This window comes from Aristolochia californica, unplaced genomic scaffold (genome assembly GCF_029961685.1).
Source record: "Aristolochia californica isolate CCGP_79_NKW_82.1479 unplaced genomic scaffold, dmAriCali1.0.hap1 SCAF_9, whole genome shotgun sequence".
In the NCBI taxonomy this organism is placed as follows: Eukaryota; Viridiplantae; Streptophyta; class Magnoliopsida; order Piperales; family Aristolochiaceae; genus Aristolochia; species Aristolochia californica.
In genome coordinates this window covers 38610965-38630061 of record NW_027182290.1, presented here as the reverse complement: position 1 = coordinate 38630061, position 19097 = coordinate 38610965, and the positions used below count along the sequence as shown (strand labels likewise).

At 38.5% G+C, this 19097-nt stretch overlaps 2 protein-coding genes across 4 annotated transcripts; one reads left to right on the top strand and one right to left on the bottom strand.

Moving 5' to 3' along the window:
* The first annotated feature begins 570 nt into the window (after positions 1-570).
* On the top strand, positions 571-7241 carry LOC137940563 (probable serine/threonine-protein kinase PBL17). 2 transcript variants are annotated; one of them, XM_068785699.1, is made up of 6 exons: positions 571-897; positions 3088-3446; positions 3614-3749; positions 4974-5110; positions 5631-5754; positions 6353-7241. In XM_068785699.1, the coding sequence occupies exons 1-6, from the start codon at positions 819-821 to the stop codon at positions 7069-7071; spliced, it is 1554 nt and encodes a 517-aa protein (XP_068641800.1). In that variant the 5' UTR covers positions 571-818; the 3' UTR covers positions 7072-7241. The 2 variants fall into 2 exon arrangements, with proteins under 2 accessions (XP_068641800.1, XP_068641798.1); XM_068785697.1 differs by lacking the exon at positions 571-897 and adding an exon at positions 969-1867 and having other exon boundaries at positions 3085-3446.
* Positions 7242-9073: 1832 nt separating this feature from the next.
* Positions 9074-16214, bottom strand: LOC137940560 (TORTIFOLIA1-like protein 2). 2 transcript variants are annotated; one of them, XM_068785694.1, is made up of 8 exons: positions 16094-16214; positions 14394-15268; positions 14022-14216; positions 13812-13914; positions 12347-13026; positions 11052-11759; positions 10058-10223; positions 9074-9216 (listed from the first exon to the last, which is right to left on the bottom strand). In XM_068785694.1, exons 2-8 carry the CDS (start codon positions 15042-15044, stop codon positions 9203-9205), a joined length of 2517 nt encoding a protein of 838 aa, XP_068641795.1. In that variant the 5' UTR covers positions 15045-15268; positions 16094-16214; the 3' UTR covers positions 9074-9202. The 2 variants fall into 2 exon arrangements, with proteins under 2 accessions (XP_068641795.1, XP_068641794.1); XM_068785693.1 differs by having other exon boundaries at positions 14394-15123.
* Between the last annotated feature and the right edge of the window lie 2883 nt (positions 16215-19097).

Genomic DNA, 19097 nt, shown 5'->3' with positions numbered 1-19097 from the left:
GCATATACTATAAAAACTGGCAGACACTTTCTAGAAGGGAATCTTAGCATTTCATGCAAAGTCACTCACCCATCCACCTCTAATCATGTGAACAATCGGAAAGACGGGAACAAGCTCGTTTTTAACACCGTTGCCTTTGACTCGTGACACGATTTGTTTACAGGAAAGATGGAGCTTTTGCTCTTATTTAATGAAAAAAAAAAGAAAAAAATGTAAAACTGTTTTGAGATTTGACGAGGGAGAGAAGCCCAACAGACAAAAGTCTTTGGATGCTGTTGCATTCATCTCAAGCTCCAGACAGACAGCAAGGAGTTCAAGTTTTTAAAAGAATTTGCAATCTTCAGCTCCGAAGCTTATTTTCCAGTATACAGCTTTGTGTTTTACCAGTTTTGCGTATCAGACGCGACTTGATCTCCAGAAGTTTCTGGTGAGCTGATACGAAACAGTTTCGATGACCTTTGAGAGAGAATCGTTTCCGCAGAAGCAAAAAAAATAAAATTTTCAACTCCGGACTGGATTTGGATCCATTTCCCTGACCAGCACTAATCTCAGAGTCAAAGATGAAAAGGACGGCGACCGATTCCTCCGGCCTACAAAGTCTTCATACGCGTTTCTCTCTGTACATCTGCGGCCTGAATAGGAATTGTTTTCAGCTTTGGTCAATGACGCGCAGGGGAGTATCGATTCAGAAATAACGAAATCTCACTATTTCTCTCTCTCTCTCCAGGCTAATCAATCTCAATCTTGACTCATCCTGTGCAATTTCTTGTCTGCAATTTCAAGATTTCATCACGGGGGAGGAGTTTCCACTTCCTTGAATGTCGGCTGCATCGTGCCTCTCGTCCCGGCCGGCGACAAGATCACGGTGGGACGTGTACATACATACTTCTAACAACCGTGAGGGTTTCCCATGTTTAAAATTTATCTAAATTGGCATTTCTTGGATTAAGACTCCTAAAGAGTAGATCAGCTGAGAAGTTTTGGAAGGAGATGAAAAGCTTTACAGCACTACATCCACCCATGACCCTTACCTCTACAATGGGTTAAAAGAGGAAAACGAGCTTTGGCCGTGTGCTGTGAAGAGCCTTCAGGCTCAGGGGTATTCTTGTCGTTTTCTCTTTAAGTATTGGAACCCGACAAATCCAAAGTCTGCCTTGAATTAATCGTCCATAAAACATTGGCTTCGCGGAGTTCGAGAAAAATCATTGGAGAATGCGTAATGCCCCTTATATGACAAAAATACCCCTCTTGCCTTGCTTACTCTTTCCACTGGCCACTGGCTTATCCTAAATTGTTTAACCCAACCCCTTAATTGGATGGTGGCATTGGTGTAATTACTGTAAAGACTGCGGTGGTTTTGAAAGGCATTAGCTCGACGAAAACGATTCGCGGGGCTACACATTTGGCGTTTCCGGCGGCCATGCAACTCCGATCACAACGATAAAAAGGCACGACGCGAAAACCGGAGCACCATCGGTGCTTTCCTGCTCCTCTCTGCGCCTTTTAATTTTTTTATCTTTTTTTTTTTTTTTGCTTTCTGTAATTTTCGTCGACGACGGCAGCTCGAACTTCTCCGGCGGATCAGATAGGCTTCCGATCACCGGAGGAGAGCTCCGGTTGATTTCTGGGAGGCCCTAGATCGGATCGAATCGGAGGAGGGTTCTTGACTTGAGTCTTGATGCGCGGCATTGAATAAGGATATAAATATCTGTCTGTGGTGGGAGCTGCGGGGAAGTGGGGCTGAGGGCTGGTCGGACCGGCGCTGTCGGAAATGGAATAATGAGATGCGAGCTGCCGTTGGTAATTAGATTAATGGGGAACTGCTTAACTTTAGAGAGTCAACAGGGGAACTGCAAGCAGAATGCAGGTAATGCATTATGCATCGTCTGCCTTTCACCTGCTATGTCGTTTTTTTTTTTTTTTCTAATTTAGTTTATAGGTAGTCATTTGTTTGAGAACTTGGCGGGTTAATCTGTTATATACCAGGTGACCCTAGAGTTCCAGGAGCATATGATTTTTTCCTTTTCAAACAGAACAAATTGGCTTGTAGAAACGGATATTGCTAGCTTTTAAAGGTGTGGTCACGAAAGCTGAGAACGGTGCCAATGGACCATCAAGCACTTCCATTTATTGGCACATCAAACAACGATTAGCGTTGGTAAACATGAAATCGTACTGATGCCTAAAGTTGCCACCAACTATACTTTATCTATCTTACTTGGTGCCACTGCTGCACTCATCTGGTCTTGTTTAGGTTACAAGTAGCTGAAGACTAGCAAAATATTAATTCGTCCTTCTTAAGAGTTTTGCCTGACATGCGAGACTGCTTTCTTATGAACAACGAATAACCTCGTCGTTTTACTAATTATTCTGGTTATGAGCTTATCATTGTAGATGCTGATAGAAGATAAAAAACGTGAAAATTAGGTAAATGTCACTCTTTGTGCAGCTTTTATGTGAACTTTTAGCTGTATGCATTTATATCGTCTGGTAGACCCCTATCAAGGTTGATTCTTCCATGCAAGTGGCATACAATTATCATCAAGATTCTGCTGGTTGTGCGGAAAAGTTTCCATGTATTACATACTGGCAGTTTGCTACTTTTAGTAAGTTGTACATGAAGTTGCTGCATCCGTTCCATTGTTTGATGAGCTTGGGTCAATTAGACACTGGTATTGTTCATTAAAAGGACCAAGATCCTGCAGCCTGATGCAGATACGCCTTTAGATTACTCTTGAATAATGTATGTGGAGCTCATTTACGAACTAGCCAGTCTAGCAACTTGGATTGGTCATCCATGAAGTCATTATGGTCTTGCAGTTTGGGTTAAGAGGGAAGGCTTGCTTCATAAATTTCATTGACTATGTTAAATTCAATTACACAAGCATCTGTAAACGGTTCAGGTATCCTACCAGTCTTGTGACTTAACTATGTAGCTGAAGTTTTAATAAAGATAAATGCCACTATGGATATGCCTTTAGTGGTCATCTGCAATAAAACAATCATAATATGCTGGCTTTTGTTGCTAATGACATGTTTTTTGTTTCTTTTTCTTTTTCTTTTTTTGGCATTTTTTGAGAACAGCAGCAGAAGTCAGGAATCCTGTAACTTCTCCCACCAAAGAAAAGACATCAAGCACTGCAGATGTCAATAGTGCCTCTAGTGCCCATTCCAAACGAAATAATGCCTCTGGTGTTCCACCATCTCCCAAAGGTGTTGATGATTTTCGACAGGTCAATGGGTACAACAATGTGGATATCTTTACATACAATGAGATGAAGCTAGCCACCAAGAACTTCCGACCAGATTTAATTTTAGGTGAGGGTGGTTTTGGAGTTGTCTACAAAGGTTTCATAGATGAAAGTATAAGACCAGGATACAAGTCAACTCAAGTTGCGGTTAAAGTTCTTGATCCAGAGGGTTTCCAAGGTGACAGAGAATGGCTGGTATTATTTTTCTCCAATTGCTATCCTTTTCTTTGAGTCCATGTATCTGTTTTGTGTTTATTCAGATTGTTTCCATCACTCCAGAGGATTAAAAGAAAAAGACTTAGATCACTGTATTTATGTTATCTTTGGAGAAATCAACTGAAACAGTTTTGGCTTTTCTGCAGGCTGAGGTCAACTATCTTGGGCAGCTCAGTCACCCAAATCTTGTCAAATTGATCGGCTACTGCTGTGAGGATGAGCATAGGCTGTTGGTATACGAATATATGGCTTGTGGTAGCCTTGAGAAGCATCTTTTTCGGCGTAAGTAACTCAAGTCATACAGATCCTCTCTCTCTCTCTCTCTCTCTCTCTCTCTCTCTCTCTCTCTCTCTCTCTCTTTATCTCTCTCTCTCCACCTACTGCTGACCCCATCCACACACAAATATAATAAACTCGCACATGGATGTTAATTGTTGGGTTTGGGATGAGTATGATGAGGAACACTAAATAACTTGCACAGCAACATGCATATTATAAATGGGAGTGAAACCTTTAGATGCTCATAATGGGGGCTCTGAGTTATTTGAAATGTGGATGTTTATACTGCAAGCGAAAACAAACAACAATTGTGAGCTTGGACTCTTATCAAATCAATCGTGCATAATTATTGAATGAAACCACCCACCACAATGCTTCAGCAAGCTTTGAACTGGAATAAGACTGAAGACGCTAATTGTTTATCTGGATCGCATGCATGTAGTTTATCTTCTGGGTATTAGTGTGTATATGGCTCTCTCCTTGCTAATTTCTCCATGAAGAGGACTATTTTTTTCCTAAAATTCCAGGGCAACATAGAAAATGGATAAAAATGCATGAATAGATCCCAAGTATTCAGAATCAGATCTCAATTTCGTGTCAGCCTCCATATAATAGCAAACCGCATGTCCTAATGTATTGGTATTCATTACCCCACAACAATAGGTTTTTGGGTGAGGCGATCTGAATACATTGTTGACTTGGGCCATCATGAGATATGCAGATGACATTCCGACAAGCATGAAAAGTGACCAGATCAGACTTTGTGAGATTGAAGCAAGCAATCTCAAGCTCGTGCTATGAATTGGTGGATACACTAATATGGGAGCCTCCTCCAGTGAGATTGTTGTAGTGGTAGACTTATTCATGCAAACGCATTTTTTTTTTTTTCTAGAGAGGCTCCTTGCTGGCAGTATATTTTCTTTCCTCCAAATTTTTTTTTCCCGTTTACTTTTCTGGGCATAGCTAGGTATTCTATGCAATTCATTGAATAACTTTTGGTGTGGTAATCTACAGCTTCTTAATGAATTTTTACTCGTGCTGTTCTGGACAGTTGGTTTTGCTTAAATACTTTTTTAATGTGTGTTTTTTCCTTCATGAAACTTTCTAGGACTTAAGTGTACAGGGCCAGAGTAAAGAGCAAGTTAGATCTTTGTTCTTATCATTCTTGCAGAATCTTGTGGGCCAAGAAGATATGGGCTTATTCATTCATTTTCCTTTTAACAACAGGTGTATGTGTTACTATGACCTGGCCCACCAGAATGAAGATTGCCTGTGGTGCAGCAAAAGGGCTTGCCTTTCTTCATGAGGCAGAGAGGCCTATCATCTATCGTGATTTCAAGACCTCAAACATCTTGCTTGATTCGGTTAGTGTTGCTTTCTCTGATGGCTTTTATCTTTCTGATTTTTGTCATTGTAATGCTTAGAATTGTTGTCATTTCCCGGACACTCCTAAACCTTTATATATGGACTGGAGAGGTAAGAATGCCATAAGAGTGACCTTTTGACAAACAAAATGGACAATGCTTTCCTGTAAAACTTGTATTCTTGTCTTCAATAGACATTTGATTGTTTTTATGCTCTTGTCTACAAATGTGAATGCATTGCCAAATCTAAATTCTACTATCTTGCTACTATTTTAATTCTGATGGCCACTAAACCTGCAGTCATGGGTTTTATTTTATTAGCAAAATGATCAGAAAGTACAGAAGGTGATATTGTAAGAGTGAAAAGTTATTTGGAGTAACATAATTTTGAGAGAATTCTTTGTGCAGACCTTATGGAAAGGAGTGATAATTCCTGTGAGAACATTCGCATCCTGATTATATATTGAAGGAATTTATTGTCATAAGAGCCATAAAAAATGTCACTGCTCTTGTTTTGCAGGATTACAATGCAAAGCTCTCAGATTTTGGGCTTGCGAAAGATGGGCCAATGGGAGACCAGACTCATGTTTCCACACGAGTGATGGGAACTTATGGATATGCAGCTCCTGAGTATGTAATGACAGGTGAGTTTGCTGACGTATTTATGGTTTTAGCAAGTTTGTTGAGTGGTACAATTTTATTGGACTTGATTTTTTGGGGCTGCATAGTTACAGTTTTCAACAGTTTATGTTTTGATCTGTAATTTGATTTTCTATGTTCATATTTATGGTCAACCAGTCGTGAAGTACCATCAAGTTGGCAGTTCAAAAAGAATATGGGGGGACTATTAAACTGCATTTCACATATATAAGTGTTGATTGGTCTTAAGTCTGGCCACCTTTTATCTTTATCTTATGTTAAACATTTTTTTCCAGTTACATGTTTTCTCACTACCTCCTATTTATCAACAAATGATTACAGTGTGCAAGTGTAAAGATTACCAGAAGACATTACATGGTAAACAAATGCCACTTGAGACATGTTTTGACCAGGAAATAGATACATTATGTTACTGGAATCATTGTGACTCAAAAATAGTTGTCTGAATGGGACAAGATGTGAACATCTTGTGAAACTTTTCCTCTGCGTTTTAATCCTCTGCCACATGCTCAATAGACGTTGGGGACCATTTTTTTTTTTTTTAATAGGCAGTTAGCTTATCTGAATGTTTTATGTGAGCAGGTCATCTAACTGCACGAAGTGATGTCTATGGCTTCGGGGTTGTGCTCCTTGAGATTCTCATAGGGAGGAGAGCAATGGACAAGAGCAGGCCAAGCCGAGAACATAACCTCGTTGAATGGGCCCGCCCATTATTGAACCATAACAGGAAAATGCTGAAGATATTAGATCCTAGGATCGAGGGCCAATACTCAGTCAAAGCTGCCCAGAAAGCAGCTAATTTGGCTTACCAATGCCTTAGTCAAAACCCTAAGGGGCGCCCAACAATGACTCAGGTGGTCGAGATACTAGAAACTCTCCACATATTAGGTGACAGCAAAGAGGACCCCTCAACCGAAAGTGGGTGTGTAACCCTGTATGAGGTCCCCAAAGCCCCTTCTGATATTTCTCATAGAGAGTCTAAACAGTCAATTAAAGCAGAAGATGCAGAGAAAACTTCACAGCCGGGTAGAGAAGGTGAAGGGGTAAAAGAATCCAAACAATCGAATGAGGAAGATGGAAGACAAAAACTAATTAAACAGTCGGTCAAGGAAGAAGGTGGAAGAGAGAATGTTGTTCAATCTCAGCGAACCAGACCAAGTAATCTTCGGAGCAAAAATGAGCCACCTAAAGAATATGTCCTGTACAGTCCTTCACCAGATTTTGAAGCCACGCCCAACAAATTTTCTCCAAGAAATGGTGGGAACCAAGTGGGAGTGGATAATGATATGTTTATGCTCTGACATTGTTAATTTATTGTTCAATGAAATTTGTTGTGCTTTTTGTAAATGTGCCTTGAACAGAGTATGTCTTTGGAGCAGGTATGAATTCTGGAGTAACTGCACTATAGCCAGTTGACACTGACCTTAAGGCAACTACCCAGGGGACGGAATTTCTTGGTCTCAAGTGATAACACTGATGGACGAAAACTTGTTTTCTTTTTTAATGTCTGGTAAACAAGTGCTTACATACCAAGGGATACGCCCTCTCATAAACCAGAGAGCCCGTACCCAAGCACTCTCACATTTGCTAATAATTTTGCAAACGCCTCCACAATGAATTTTAAGGATTGATGATGAGGGGTGGTTAATTAATTTTTAATTAACATACCTGATGGGAAGAAATTGAGTCCTTTGCTGGAATCTGGAAGAGAAGGGGAGGAATTTGGAAGAAGAAAGAAGGGAAAAGCAAAGAAGAAGAACGGGGAGGAAGCCAGGAACAAGGAATTTTATTCATCATCCAAAAAACTGTCTCTAATCCTGATTACGTTTACTAATAATTAAAGCTCTAAATTCAAATTCAAACAAGAGATAAACTCTATCTCGTAAAATCAAGGAAAAATAAAAATAAAATATTTTAAAAAAATTATAAAAATGGATAATCCCCCAACCATAAAGTGGTAGATCCTCGTGGAGCCTTATGCCTCTGAGTATACACTTAGGTAATCAATGCCTCTGAGTATACACTTAGGTAATCAGTGTTATACTTATGTCCCAACTAATGCTTCAGGGGTGGGTGAATGTTGACCATCTTGAACAATTTTGGAGCCAACAATTGTAATTGTATGTCCCTCTGAGTCTATACCCTCGCCCAATATGATCTTTTTGTGTAAGTGGGAGGGAAAGGGTGGCATATGGGGACTTTATAGGTAGAAATAGGTATTGTCTCGAACCATATGGTTAGTCAGAAAATGTCAGACAAAAAGGATTATCAAGAATGGATGAATGACCCTGTTAATGTTAAAGGTGGAGTTAATTCTTGAATCCAGTAGCAAATCAATAACGTAAGTATTAGATCTTATTCTTTTTAACACTTTTAAATGATCTTGCATTAAGAGCTGTTTGCAACTTTTGAGCGTGCCCCAAAGGAAGCAGCTCTGATCGAATCCAAACCGTAACCCATATTAAATTGTTTATCATGTTTGCATAGATCAGCATAAAGTAAGGACTGGTTAACGATGTTAAGGTGGCATGTAAGGACGGGTAGGTGTGTATACAACTCGATGTTTTCCAGATTATACACGCTACCATAGTGCAGGAAGCGTGAAAAAATCGGATATAAGATAGGCGACACAGTCCACTAAACAACAATCGAATCCTACAGAGTCCCCTAAAAAAAATGGGCTATCTCTGTCGCTTGATAGGCGACAGAGAAGACTAGCTCGTCGGTGACGGTTGACAGGTGACGTGCGACGTCCATTCTATCAATAGCACCAATTTTGAATTGGAACAACAAAGGCTGGAATCTCAGCGATGTTGTGTATTAGTCGCCGATGAGGAAAATTTACTCGCCGACGGATCTTCCGCTCAGATACCAAATTGGACAAAAAGGGTAAAGCTAAGAAGCAGAAGGAGAAGAACGGATAGAGGAAATAAAAAACTTTTCAATCTTTTTAATTTTCAGATTAAAGTGAAAAACTCAAACATTAGGCTGGGAGAATGGGAAATCTTTGTTGCCAACAGGTAAGATTTGGGATGTTGATATTTACCAAATCTGAACTACCTTAAAGGGTTTTAGATCAGGCAGATCCTTAATTTTGAATCTATCTGAAAATTGAGATCTGAATACTATCCAGATCCCTTTACACCCCTAAACAGATGGACGAGACTAGCCGTTCTTTGCTGTGGCATAAGTTTATTGCAGTGTCCAGCACCCAAAAGTTGAGTGCTAAAATGCAGATCCCTGCTTTGATTCGTGGGCTCATTGTACAGAAAGAGCAATACAAAAGCATCTACCCGTGGAATATCACCAGACACCCTCTCTAATGCTAATTCAGATTTAACAAACTAGGATCAATTACAAGCAAATCCTCACAAAACGAAAGAAAAACTAGGCTGGCCATCGGTGCTATGTCGTGCATCTCCTCATTCACAATCAGTTGCATTTTCCTAAAAACAACCATGGAAATTTTTCATTAGAAAAAGCCACATAATTGAGATAATTTTCTCCCAACAACAGAAAACAAGGTTTCAGTAATCAAGTAAGAAACATAACAGGTCATGTAAAATCTTACAAAAATTACTGCTTATTTGGGCATCCATACCAGAAGTGCTGACCTAAAGTTGCTCTTAATTTGGAAGGAAAATTTATCTGTTAGTTGAAATAGAGGCACAGCACCTATTAATCTCATAGCAGTGTAAGAGTTTTACAGTAAGTCCAGCTCCACTTAATGGATCCTAAAAGCTCCATTTTGCATCAGGAAGCTTTTTTTCTAGCACGCAATTGGATGGTCACTTCCTTTCTCAAGATGCCACTTTCTCAAAATAAGCAACAACTCATCTCTTTCAAATAATTAAAACAAACTCTTGCAAAGAAGCTTCCACCTCTTGCAAAGAAGTGGTTTTCTAAGTTAGTCGGACAACTTGACTATCAAAGACATTCACTAGTGGAGTGCAGCCTCCAAGTTGTTATTTTCAAAGAAGACACCATCACAGCCTTCTTTCAGGAGAGACCAAAGAGTACCCTAAGCAACATGATTCACCAAAATTGCATCAGGTAACCAAAAATCTAATATGCTTCAGCCAACAAGAAACACTTAAAGTCTATATCAACTAATTATCCTTCATGGGCCTCAAAATCTGTTATGTATCACCCAGCACACAATGTACTGGCAGTATGATGAACCATCGTCAACAACTTTTTAGCAGCATACACATAAACATTGGCAGAAGAATAGGCACTTCTCTGCTTTAAAAATTAAGGAAAACACGAAAGCTAAATGTGACTTACCCCAGACATTGCGCAATTTAAGTGCAAGTTGTGTAATCAATCTCCTATGTGCTGGATCAGAGAAATTCATTGATGATGCTTCCTGTAATGTTGATAAGAACTCCCCCTTGGCTTTTGCAGATAGTTCAAGGGAATTTGGTCCACAGGTAGTACTTAAATCCACCATCTATTTTGATGAAAAGTGGAATTAACACAGTTAGATTACCATCAGAGCTTATGACGATGTTAAACACACAAGTAGCTTAAAGAATATGTAGTATTGGGAGCATCTAAGGCTCCATTTCTTTTATTTCAAAAGAAAGTGAAATTCAATAAAGATGAGAAAAAGAAATTGTTCATTCAACTTTATCATACCACGACAATGCAGCATTGCCTACAACCTGATTACAAATTTAAAGTTGGTAATAGAATTTTAAGAATTCCTATTCTTTGCACAGTTGAGCTTCCCCAAACACAGAACTACATAGTCCTTTAAAATGTTCTTCATACTGAAGAAAGTAAACTGATGTTACTCTTGTAAGAGAATCTATAGCTGCTCTCTCTGATCCCACACGTCACTTAACTTCTCTATGACAACTACATTACAAATAACCAAAGACAGAGAACTGCACCAGAACCCAAGGTTTTCAACCTTCAGAATCTATCAAATATTATCTGCACCAATCACTCATGCAGACATATGCAGCGAACACAACAATTTTGAATCTCTACTCCCACCACACATTATTTGACAATTTTGAATCTCCACTTGGTCCATTACTTATTTGACTCTGCACCATTTTCTTTTCTGCCATTTACAGCAGACCCAAGTCACCTTAGTCAACTGACTTTGCGAAGTATAAATACCGATATTATTCAGACAACTGATTTTCCAAATATCCATTTATCAACCTTTACTACCACTGCAGAAAGACTGAAAAATATGCAGAAATAACAAAGAAACATGGAATCAACCAGATGAAAGGAAATGGAGCATAATAAAGCCAAAACATACCTGATGTAACCAGGGTATTACTGAACTAAGAAATCTTTGCTCTAGCAAGTAGTTTGCCAGTATGCCAAGAATTTCACATACTGTCCCATGTGACAACCTTTCTAGAACTGGACCTGTTCTGTCCATTAGCTCTATCAGGATAAGTTCATCTCCAGAGCAAATAGCCTCAAGAAATGCAGAATCAGTATCTCCCATATGCAGGAAATCTTTAACACATTTCCACAAGTTGTTCTTACTTTCTGATAAATTGTGTATGATGTTATCATTACATACTAATTTTGAGGCAGGAACTTTGGCGTTTCCTAATTTCAAGGGCACTGCATTTTGAGCGTTGCTTCGCTTCCCTACCCCCTTTGAAACTGCATGGTTCAGACTTAAGTTCACTGCTGGAACCTTCCACGCCTCCAAACCTTGTTTGACATTATCACTTGATCTGCTCTTTGCTGATGAAGTGTCATCCCACAGATCCCTACTATTAGTGGAAACTGATGAATGTCTATTTGTTGCATCAAAAGATGGCCTAGGAGTGCAGGAAGAAAACCTAGGAGAAGAAACGGTCTGGTTGCTCTTTAAGAACTTTGAGTTTGCTGGATTTCCATTGTTTACCGCATGGGTAAGGCCTATTGCGATTTTATCTACTGTCCGTTCCAGGCTCAGCACTTTTGACTGCAACTGTGAGAGACTGCACATGGAGTTGCCCATGAACACCTAAATAATGCATGAATGAAAAGTAAAGAGTAAGCTTTATCAGCAAGTTCACCGATCTCATAAGCCAAATCTGTAAGAGCTTAATTGGGAAAAGTAACAGGAAGCAAAGAAATAAATACAGATCAACCTCCAAATTTTCTGTTTTCTAAAATATAGAGCATGAAGAAAATCATAATAGTTAGGAAAATAAAATAATAACACAAGTAAACAATAGAAGACCAAATGCAAGAATAAGTTTTCTATCAATCCTTAGGCACAATATTTTGACCTTAATAAACTGGATTACTGCCAAGAATAAGTTTTCTATCAACCCCTAGGCACGACATTTTGACCTTAATAAACTGGGTTACTGAACTGCAGAATATTTTGAATCTTCAAAGACAAGGTAACCCCAGGTATGACAAAGAGAAGGGTTAAGAATACAAATTAATAAGATCTGAAGATCTCCTGCACAAAACTAATGAATAGAAACTACAGAAAAACAACTTGCTTCATATCTTACAATGTAACCCTAAATAGTTCTGCAACTGTATCCATGGTAATCTGAAAAGAAAAGAGAATGTCTAAAGTGTGGCAAACAAAAATACCTGAATGAGATCCATTAAACTAGACTGCTTGCTTTCAATCTCCAAAAGTTGCTTACGGATTGATGCTAATTCACTTGCATTATGAGAACAACACCCGTGTGCAGCTTGTGAGCTCAACTCAGTAACTGTGGACTCCATACTCTTTCTTTCCCTCATCCTTTGGGAGCATATATTTTCAGGATCAATCTCATCAGCTGGAGAACCATGACTCCCCCCCATGGCCTTCAACAAATCTCCTTCAGGAGAACTACGAGCAACTGTCACATGCTTGGTTTCAAAGCTGGCACTTACAAGATCTGAAATTGTAGAAGTCTCTGGCATGTCATCAACTGGCTCATAATCATACCTGATATCATGAGCCCTGGATGTATTTGCGTTTGTATTTTCAACAGTCTTTGTCACACAACTACCCTCAGATTCCTCATTATGGACATCAGCTAAAGGACTATGAGTCTTAGGCAGTGCCACTTCAATATGCCAATCACTTGTTGCAGAATGCTGACGATTCTGAGTACAGTTTGCGGATGCTTTCCTAACAGCTAGAGGAGATCTTCTCTTTGATGAGCTGGTCAGACTACCGCTTACAGCAGAGTGAGACCCACCTTTCACTTGGCGGTCAACTTTCCATCCACCATCTTTAGAAGTATGTCTATCACTGCATTCCCTGTCACAAAAATTTTCTGTTTACAGGTGTCAGATATTTGAATAAGAAAGGATACAAAAACAACACAGGATGATGCATCAACCAACAAAAACATTGCATAGATAAAATAAAAAGAGATAAGTTAAAGGGAAACCAGGCTCCATTGTCAAAAATAAAATAAAAAGAGATAAGTAAAGGGAAACAAGGCTCCCTTGTCAAAAGAAGGATCCTAATTTATCAACAAGCCATTTAAGTAAAGCTTGATTGAATACTTCTATCTTACTTTGTGTCAGAAATATCATAGTTTTCTGCCATAACTGGTCCTAAGAACTCTTGGAACAGTCCCAACGTATTCAACTTGAAGTTGCTTAAGAAATCATTAGCTCATCCAAAAGCAAGGTTGGTTGGTTCACAGCATCCTAAGTTTCAATCACGTGATTGAATACATTCAATGGATTTCACAACATGAGTTGACTGCTCAGAAAGTAAAGAATGAAACTCAGATTAACCCACCTATTTTATAGCAAAAAAATGATTAAAAAGGCCAAAATAAAGCTTTTCGTATTAAAATGTAACAACCGCAGAATGAACCAATTATCCACTGGAAGAGCACATTCACCATTAAATAGACCCGAGTGGAAATATTCACCATTAAATTAACTAACTATCCACTGTGAGAGCACAGTTAAAACAACTAAAGATGCCCAACAACCATTAATGTCACCCTGCCACTCAGAGCATAAAAAACTGCATTAAAAGAAAAGAAGTTTAAGCATATCCAAACAAAAACATAGATTCTACCTCAGGCAATAGTCAGCATACCTTTTGTGGAAGATCCAGCCTCTGAAGGTTCAGGAGAATCAGGTCCTGCAACATTTTTCCAACACTGTATAGCCTGCATCGCTGAATCCCTAACAGGTTTCACCTGCACAGAAGCAAAGAATACCTAAGAAAATGAATGTATCCTAGCTCAATGCTTTGATCTTCTATTGTTAAATAAAAAACCTAAAAAAGAACATTGAATCACCCAACCTTATCAAAGCGACATAATTCAAGTGAACGGATGCAAGAAGCCTTGAAAGATCCCAAGAGAGGTCCGCCATTAACAGCAATGCCTGCTAAGGCTACAGAAGCAGCTTTACGAGTTGTCCAGTCACTGCTTTTAAGAGTATCTTGGATACAAGTCAGTGCCGACAATAAAGCATGTTCTGTAGAAGCACCACCAACCTGAAGATTTAGAAGAAAAAGACAAAGACTTAGAAACAATATAGTTAAATATAAACACCATATAAAATGTCCTGAAACTGATTAAATGGGAAAGTTTGAGGAGAGCTGTGACAGTGGTCTGCTCACAATCAGATGATTGGAAGAAGAGCAAAAAATGTTTCTTAGCTAATAGCTTACCTGAATAATGCTTCTAACCAGCTCAATGAGTGCCGGTTTTGCCATAAATAGTTGATTCTTTAGCAACTTGATAATGCGAGTCAACATTCGCATCAAAACACTTACTGGGGGATCATTCACATTGTCGATGACCTTGGCCAAACACAAGGCAGAACCAATTTGCACGTATCTGTTCTGTTCACCCAACGCTTCAAAAAGAGGCTTTGCTAATATGGCAAAGGACCCACCATTCTCAGCCCCAAAATTGCTCATTATTGAAGACAAAACACCAACAGCTTCCGCACAGGCATCCCTAACTACAGAATCTGTGTCCTTGAGACGTTTGACAATGCTGCCAACCATCTTCCCAAGATATGGAGCTAGAAGGTCTCCATGAAACCTTGCTAGGGTACCCATTATCCTTATACATTCTTTTCGTACTGCACTTTTTTGCTCTGAATCAGTATCAATAATGCATGACAAAAATGGACCGATTAGATCAGGGTTCAAACCCTCGGCAATTTTCTCCAATTCCTCAGCAGCAATCTGGTATGTATCCCGATCAGCTAGCTTGTTAAGCACAAGAACTACCCTATGCTTAAGCTCAAAACTTATCTGTTGTGGGCTAACTCGGCTAGCAGCTTTGCCCTTTGAATGAGTGAAGGACTTCATATTTCACGCTCAAAGGATGCACGCCTGATTCCTACACATTTGTTTTTTTCTGCTAGTATACCAGATTTTGATTTGCCTCCTGCACATTCACTCACATTCAGTGGCAGCCTGAATCACCTCCTGTTAGCGTTATAGTATGGCCTTGAAGAAAATATCAAGATGGTTGGATGAATCTAGCATCCAACAATATGTATAAAACCAACATGGATGAAAAAGGAAGCTAGCTGCAGAAATCACAAGGCCTCCAGTATCAGTGAATTTATAACTATAATAATCTCAACAATCCAATGTTTTGAAAATCTAAGAAGTTTTACTAAAGAGATCTAAATAGGGGAAAAAAGTAAGAGAGCACAATCGCTGAGAAAGAACTTCAGAAAACACTCTTGACTGTACAATAGTGATAGGATAGTTGGAAAACGGTCAATGACAAAATAAAATGGCAAAAGGATAGTAGGACAACGGTCAATGACAAAAATAGAAATATGCAGGAGGTTCAATAAGAACGCACATTCTGAAAGAACCGTACACACGGAGATGGCACAGTCTATTTATCAATAAGAAGTCGTGAAAGTCAAAAAAATAGGCCATTGACAACTCTAGATATTTCCAAAGATAGCAGAAGCATTAGCAAGAGAGAATAAGGAGCAGAGAAAAGTAATGCAGGATGACATCCAGGCCCACTGCACCAATTTCACGAAAATGGGCAATGTCGCACAGAAAACGCTAAAAACATCGGGATTTTTTCCGTAAGTGAAAACTGCAAGAGGAAAGAAGAAAAAACGAGGCGCACCTAAAGAAGAAAAAAAAAAGCAATAAGAAGAACAGACAGACGCTCCCTATTCTCCCGAACAACAGTAGAACCATACACTGAAAACCCAAAAAAATACAAAGACAACAGCATAAAACTGCTCTATGCCCTACTCATCTTCAACCAAAGACATGCATCAGAGCAACACAAAGAAAACATTTCCCGATACAAGCATCAGATTCAAAGTTAACCCCACAGATCCGAAAGAGGAAGAACCCCCGTAGGGAAATACCCAACGTACCTCGAGAAAGAGGCTCGCGCGGGCAAAAAGCCAGAGAGGAAGAAAAGCAAACCAGAGAGACATTAGAGTTGTCTCTTTTTCCCCCTCTCGGAAGCCTTCTCAGGTGATCTCCATCTTTTCGCGCTTCGTGCAGGCGCATTTCGAATTTTGAGCGCAGACAAGGTCACAAGAGACGAATGATCCTTTTTTTTTTAAAAAAATTATATTCAGCTTCCGAGAGAGGCCACGTGGATGACTATAAGTCATCCGATGACAGTTGATCGATCTCTATTTAATAGAAGGAATACAAGTTATAAATCATATAGGACAGGAGCGTGTCCTCGTGGTCTGGGTTAAATTCCAAGAGCCAGGCTGCCTCGCTCCGACTTCCGATCCATTATTGTAATAGATACCAGCAGAAGGCGGGAAAGTCAAGTTTGAACTCTGAGAAGTATCTTGTGCCTCGCATCTTGTCCTGTACATCAAAGTATATTTATTCTTTGATCAATTCAAGTCCTGCTAAGCCTAGTTCAATATATAGGTCAATATGGGTGATCAAGTCTCCTTCAATCCGGTTTAATTGGGCTTAATAATTGGCCTTGATAATGATATTATAATTTATTTTTTAAATACAAATATTTTTAAAATGATTTGGAAAGAAAATCTCCAATGATCTTCGAACATAGGGAAGAAGAGGTTTTCGGTTTTATAGTTTTTAGGCACAGTGGAGGGACCAGATCCCATTAACACCTCTTGGGAGGGGGGGGTTAGACAACAAACTTAAAATTTACACTTCAACAACAAACTTAAAATTTACACTTCAATTCCATCTCTTCCTTCAAATTTGTTTAATTCATCTACATGAAATTCAATTTTAAACTTGGTGTTAGTGTGGACTGAGTTCGTGTAAATTGGAAAACAATTTCCAGTTTTAGTGCCCCAAAATGAGAAAAATATAAAAAACAAGAAAATGAGTAATTTGTAATAGTATACTTAATATTTAAACCCAAATTTAGGTAAAACAAACATGATTACTACACGAATAAGTAATTTAATGTATAATTAAATATATATTAATATACTAATTAATTAAATTATATATTATATTATTTTATGATTGTTGTTTATTATATATTAATATAGTAATTACATGATCCAATTAACTGTGCACATGATTAATTATAATAAATAAATAAATAAACAAGAAAAATTTATCAACTGCTAACTTTAACACACTATATTTTTTCATATTATTGCATCGTTCGGAGGAAAAGCAGCACTAGAGGCGGTTGGGACGAACGAAATTGCATCGTCCGAAGGAAAAGCAGAGGCTAATAATAGGATTTGCAAGTTTTCTTTAAAAAAAAAAATCACACATGCAAGTTTGCATGCTATGAAAGACGGGGCATCGAGGGGGGAAAATAATTTTCCCCCTCAACTTAGGTATCCGGTGGGGTTCTATGTGGCGTCAACGAGAGTGGTGGCCAACTGATCTAATGACGGCAGTAAGTGATGGTAGGGGGATGACAACAACGGGAGAAGGTTCGAAGCAACTACTTTGGCTAGGGTACGACGAGGCAAGGGCGAGGCTACAGGCAATAGAGGAGGCGATGTGCAGCGGCGGCGGAAGGGACAACAGTGGTGAGAGAGAGAAGGGAAATGGAGGCCAAGAGAGAGTGGGAAAAAAACCGGAGGAAGAAGAGATGAGAGAAGGAGGGTGCAGGAGAGAGACCAAAAAAAAAAAATCGACGAGGGTGGGTACGAAGCGTCGTGCCCACTTCTTCCGGATGATTTGCAATATCCTGCGAAATCCAGATTCCTTAAATTAAACCGCGGAGATGATTTTTAGATTCATTTGATTCTTCAATATGAATCAGGTGTTGATGCTCCACTAACGATGTTAGGAGATGAACTAAATAATGCGGTTGAAGTTCATCTCAAGTTGACTGACTCCCCTTAGATTGGGGGAGGTGAAAGGTTTCCCTTTGTTCCCTTTTATGTTATGTTGGAGAGGTCGGGAAGGGAGGGACATTGTCCAAAACAAATACTGATAGCCTATTTGGAACCTATAGAAAATAGAGTAAAATAAAAAGGGAAAGAAAGATATTTTTTATTGTTTGACAACAGAGAATCATTAAAAAAAAAAAAAAAGATAGAAAATTACTATATTTTAGTTAATAATTTTTCTTTCACAAAAAGATGGAATTTGGGGAGAAAATAAAAAAAAAAGTAGATACTTAAGAGATTTTTTAACCATAAAAAAAGAATTATTATTTATTTTTTCTTTGTTTTTCAAGTGTATCCAATAAAAAAAAAAAGCTACATTTCTCTTCCATTTTCTATCTCCATGGGTGTCAAACAAGAGAAAATAACCTATGTTTTTTCTTTTTTTTTCTCTCTACTTTTTGTGTTCCAAACACAACCCAAGGCTCTGTTTGGAAGCCACATAAAAGAAAGAAAAAAGAAAAAGTTATTTTCTTTTGTTTGGCAACAAAGAATCATCGAGAGACAAAAAAAAATGAGAGAGAAAATCACTTACTCTTTGAATTAGTAAAACTTCTCTCGCAAAATGATGGAATTTTAGGAGAAACTAAAAGAAATAAAACTTGAGAAAAAAATTTAATCATCATAATTTTAAAATTTACTAGTTTTTTATTTCCTCTTATTTTTTTACGTATATCTAAAACAGAGGAGATAAACATATTTTCTTTCCCTTTATTTTTTCTTTCTCTTTCTTTTATTTTCTCTCCACTTTTGTGTTCCAAACACAACCGCAGGGGTAGGGAAAATGCCTCCTTCAACCCCTTCTCTTGTCAAACTATATGGAATTTTTATCATCAATCCAAATTTCCTAATTTTCCTTTCATGGATTATCATCAAAATCAAAGTTCAAATTTGTAGATGGCTTTTTAAGGGTCTCATGTTCTGGGGTGGGGAAGGGTTTTCAATAGACTGGTTGTTTCTTACGTATCATATTCTCTCACTTAAAGACAAATTTTCAAAGATTGTGTTAAGTAAGACAATA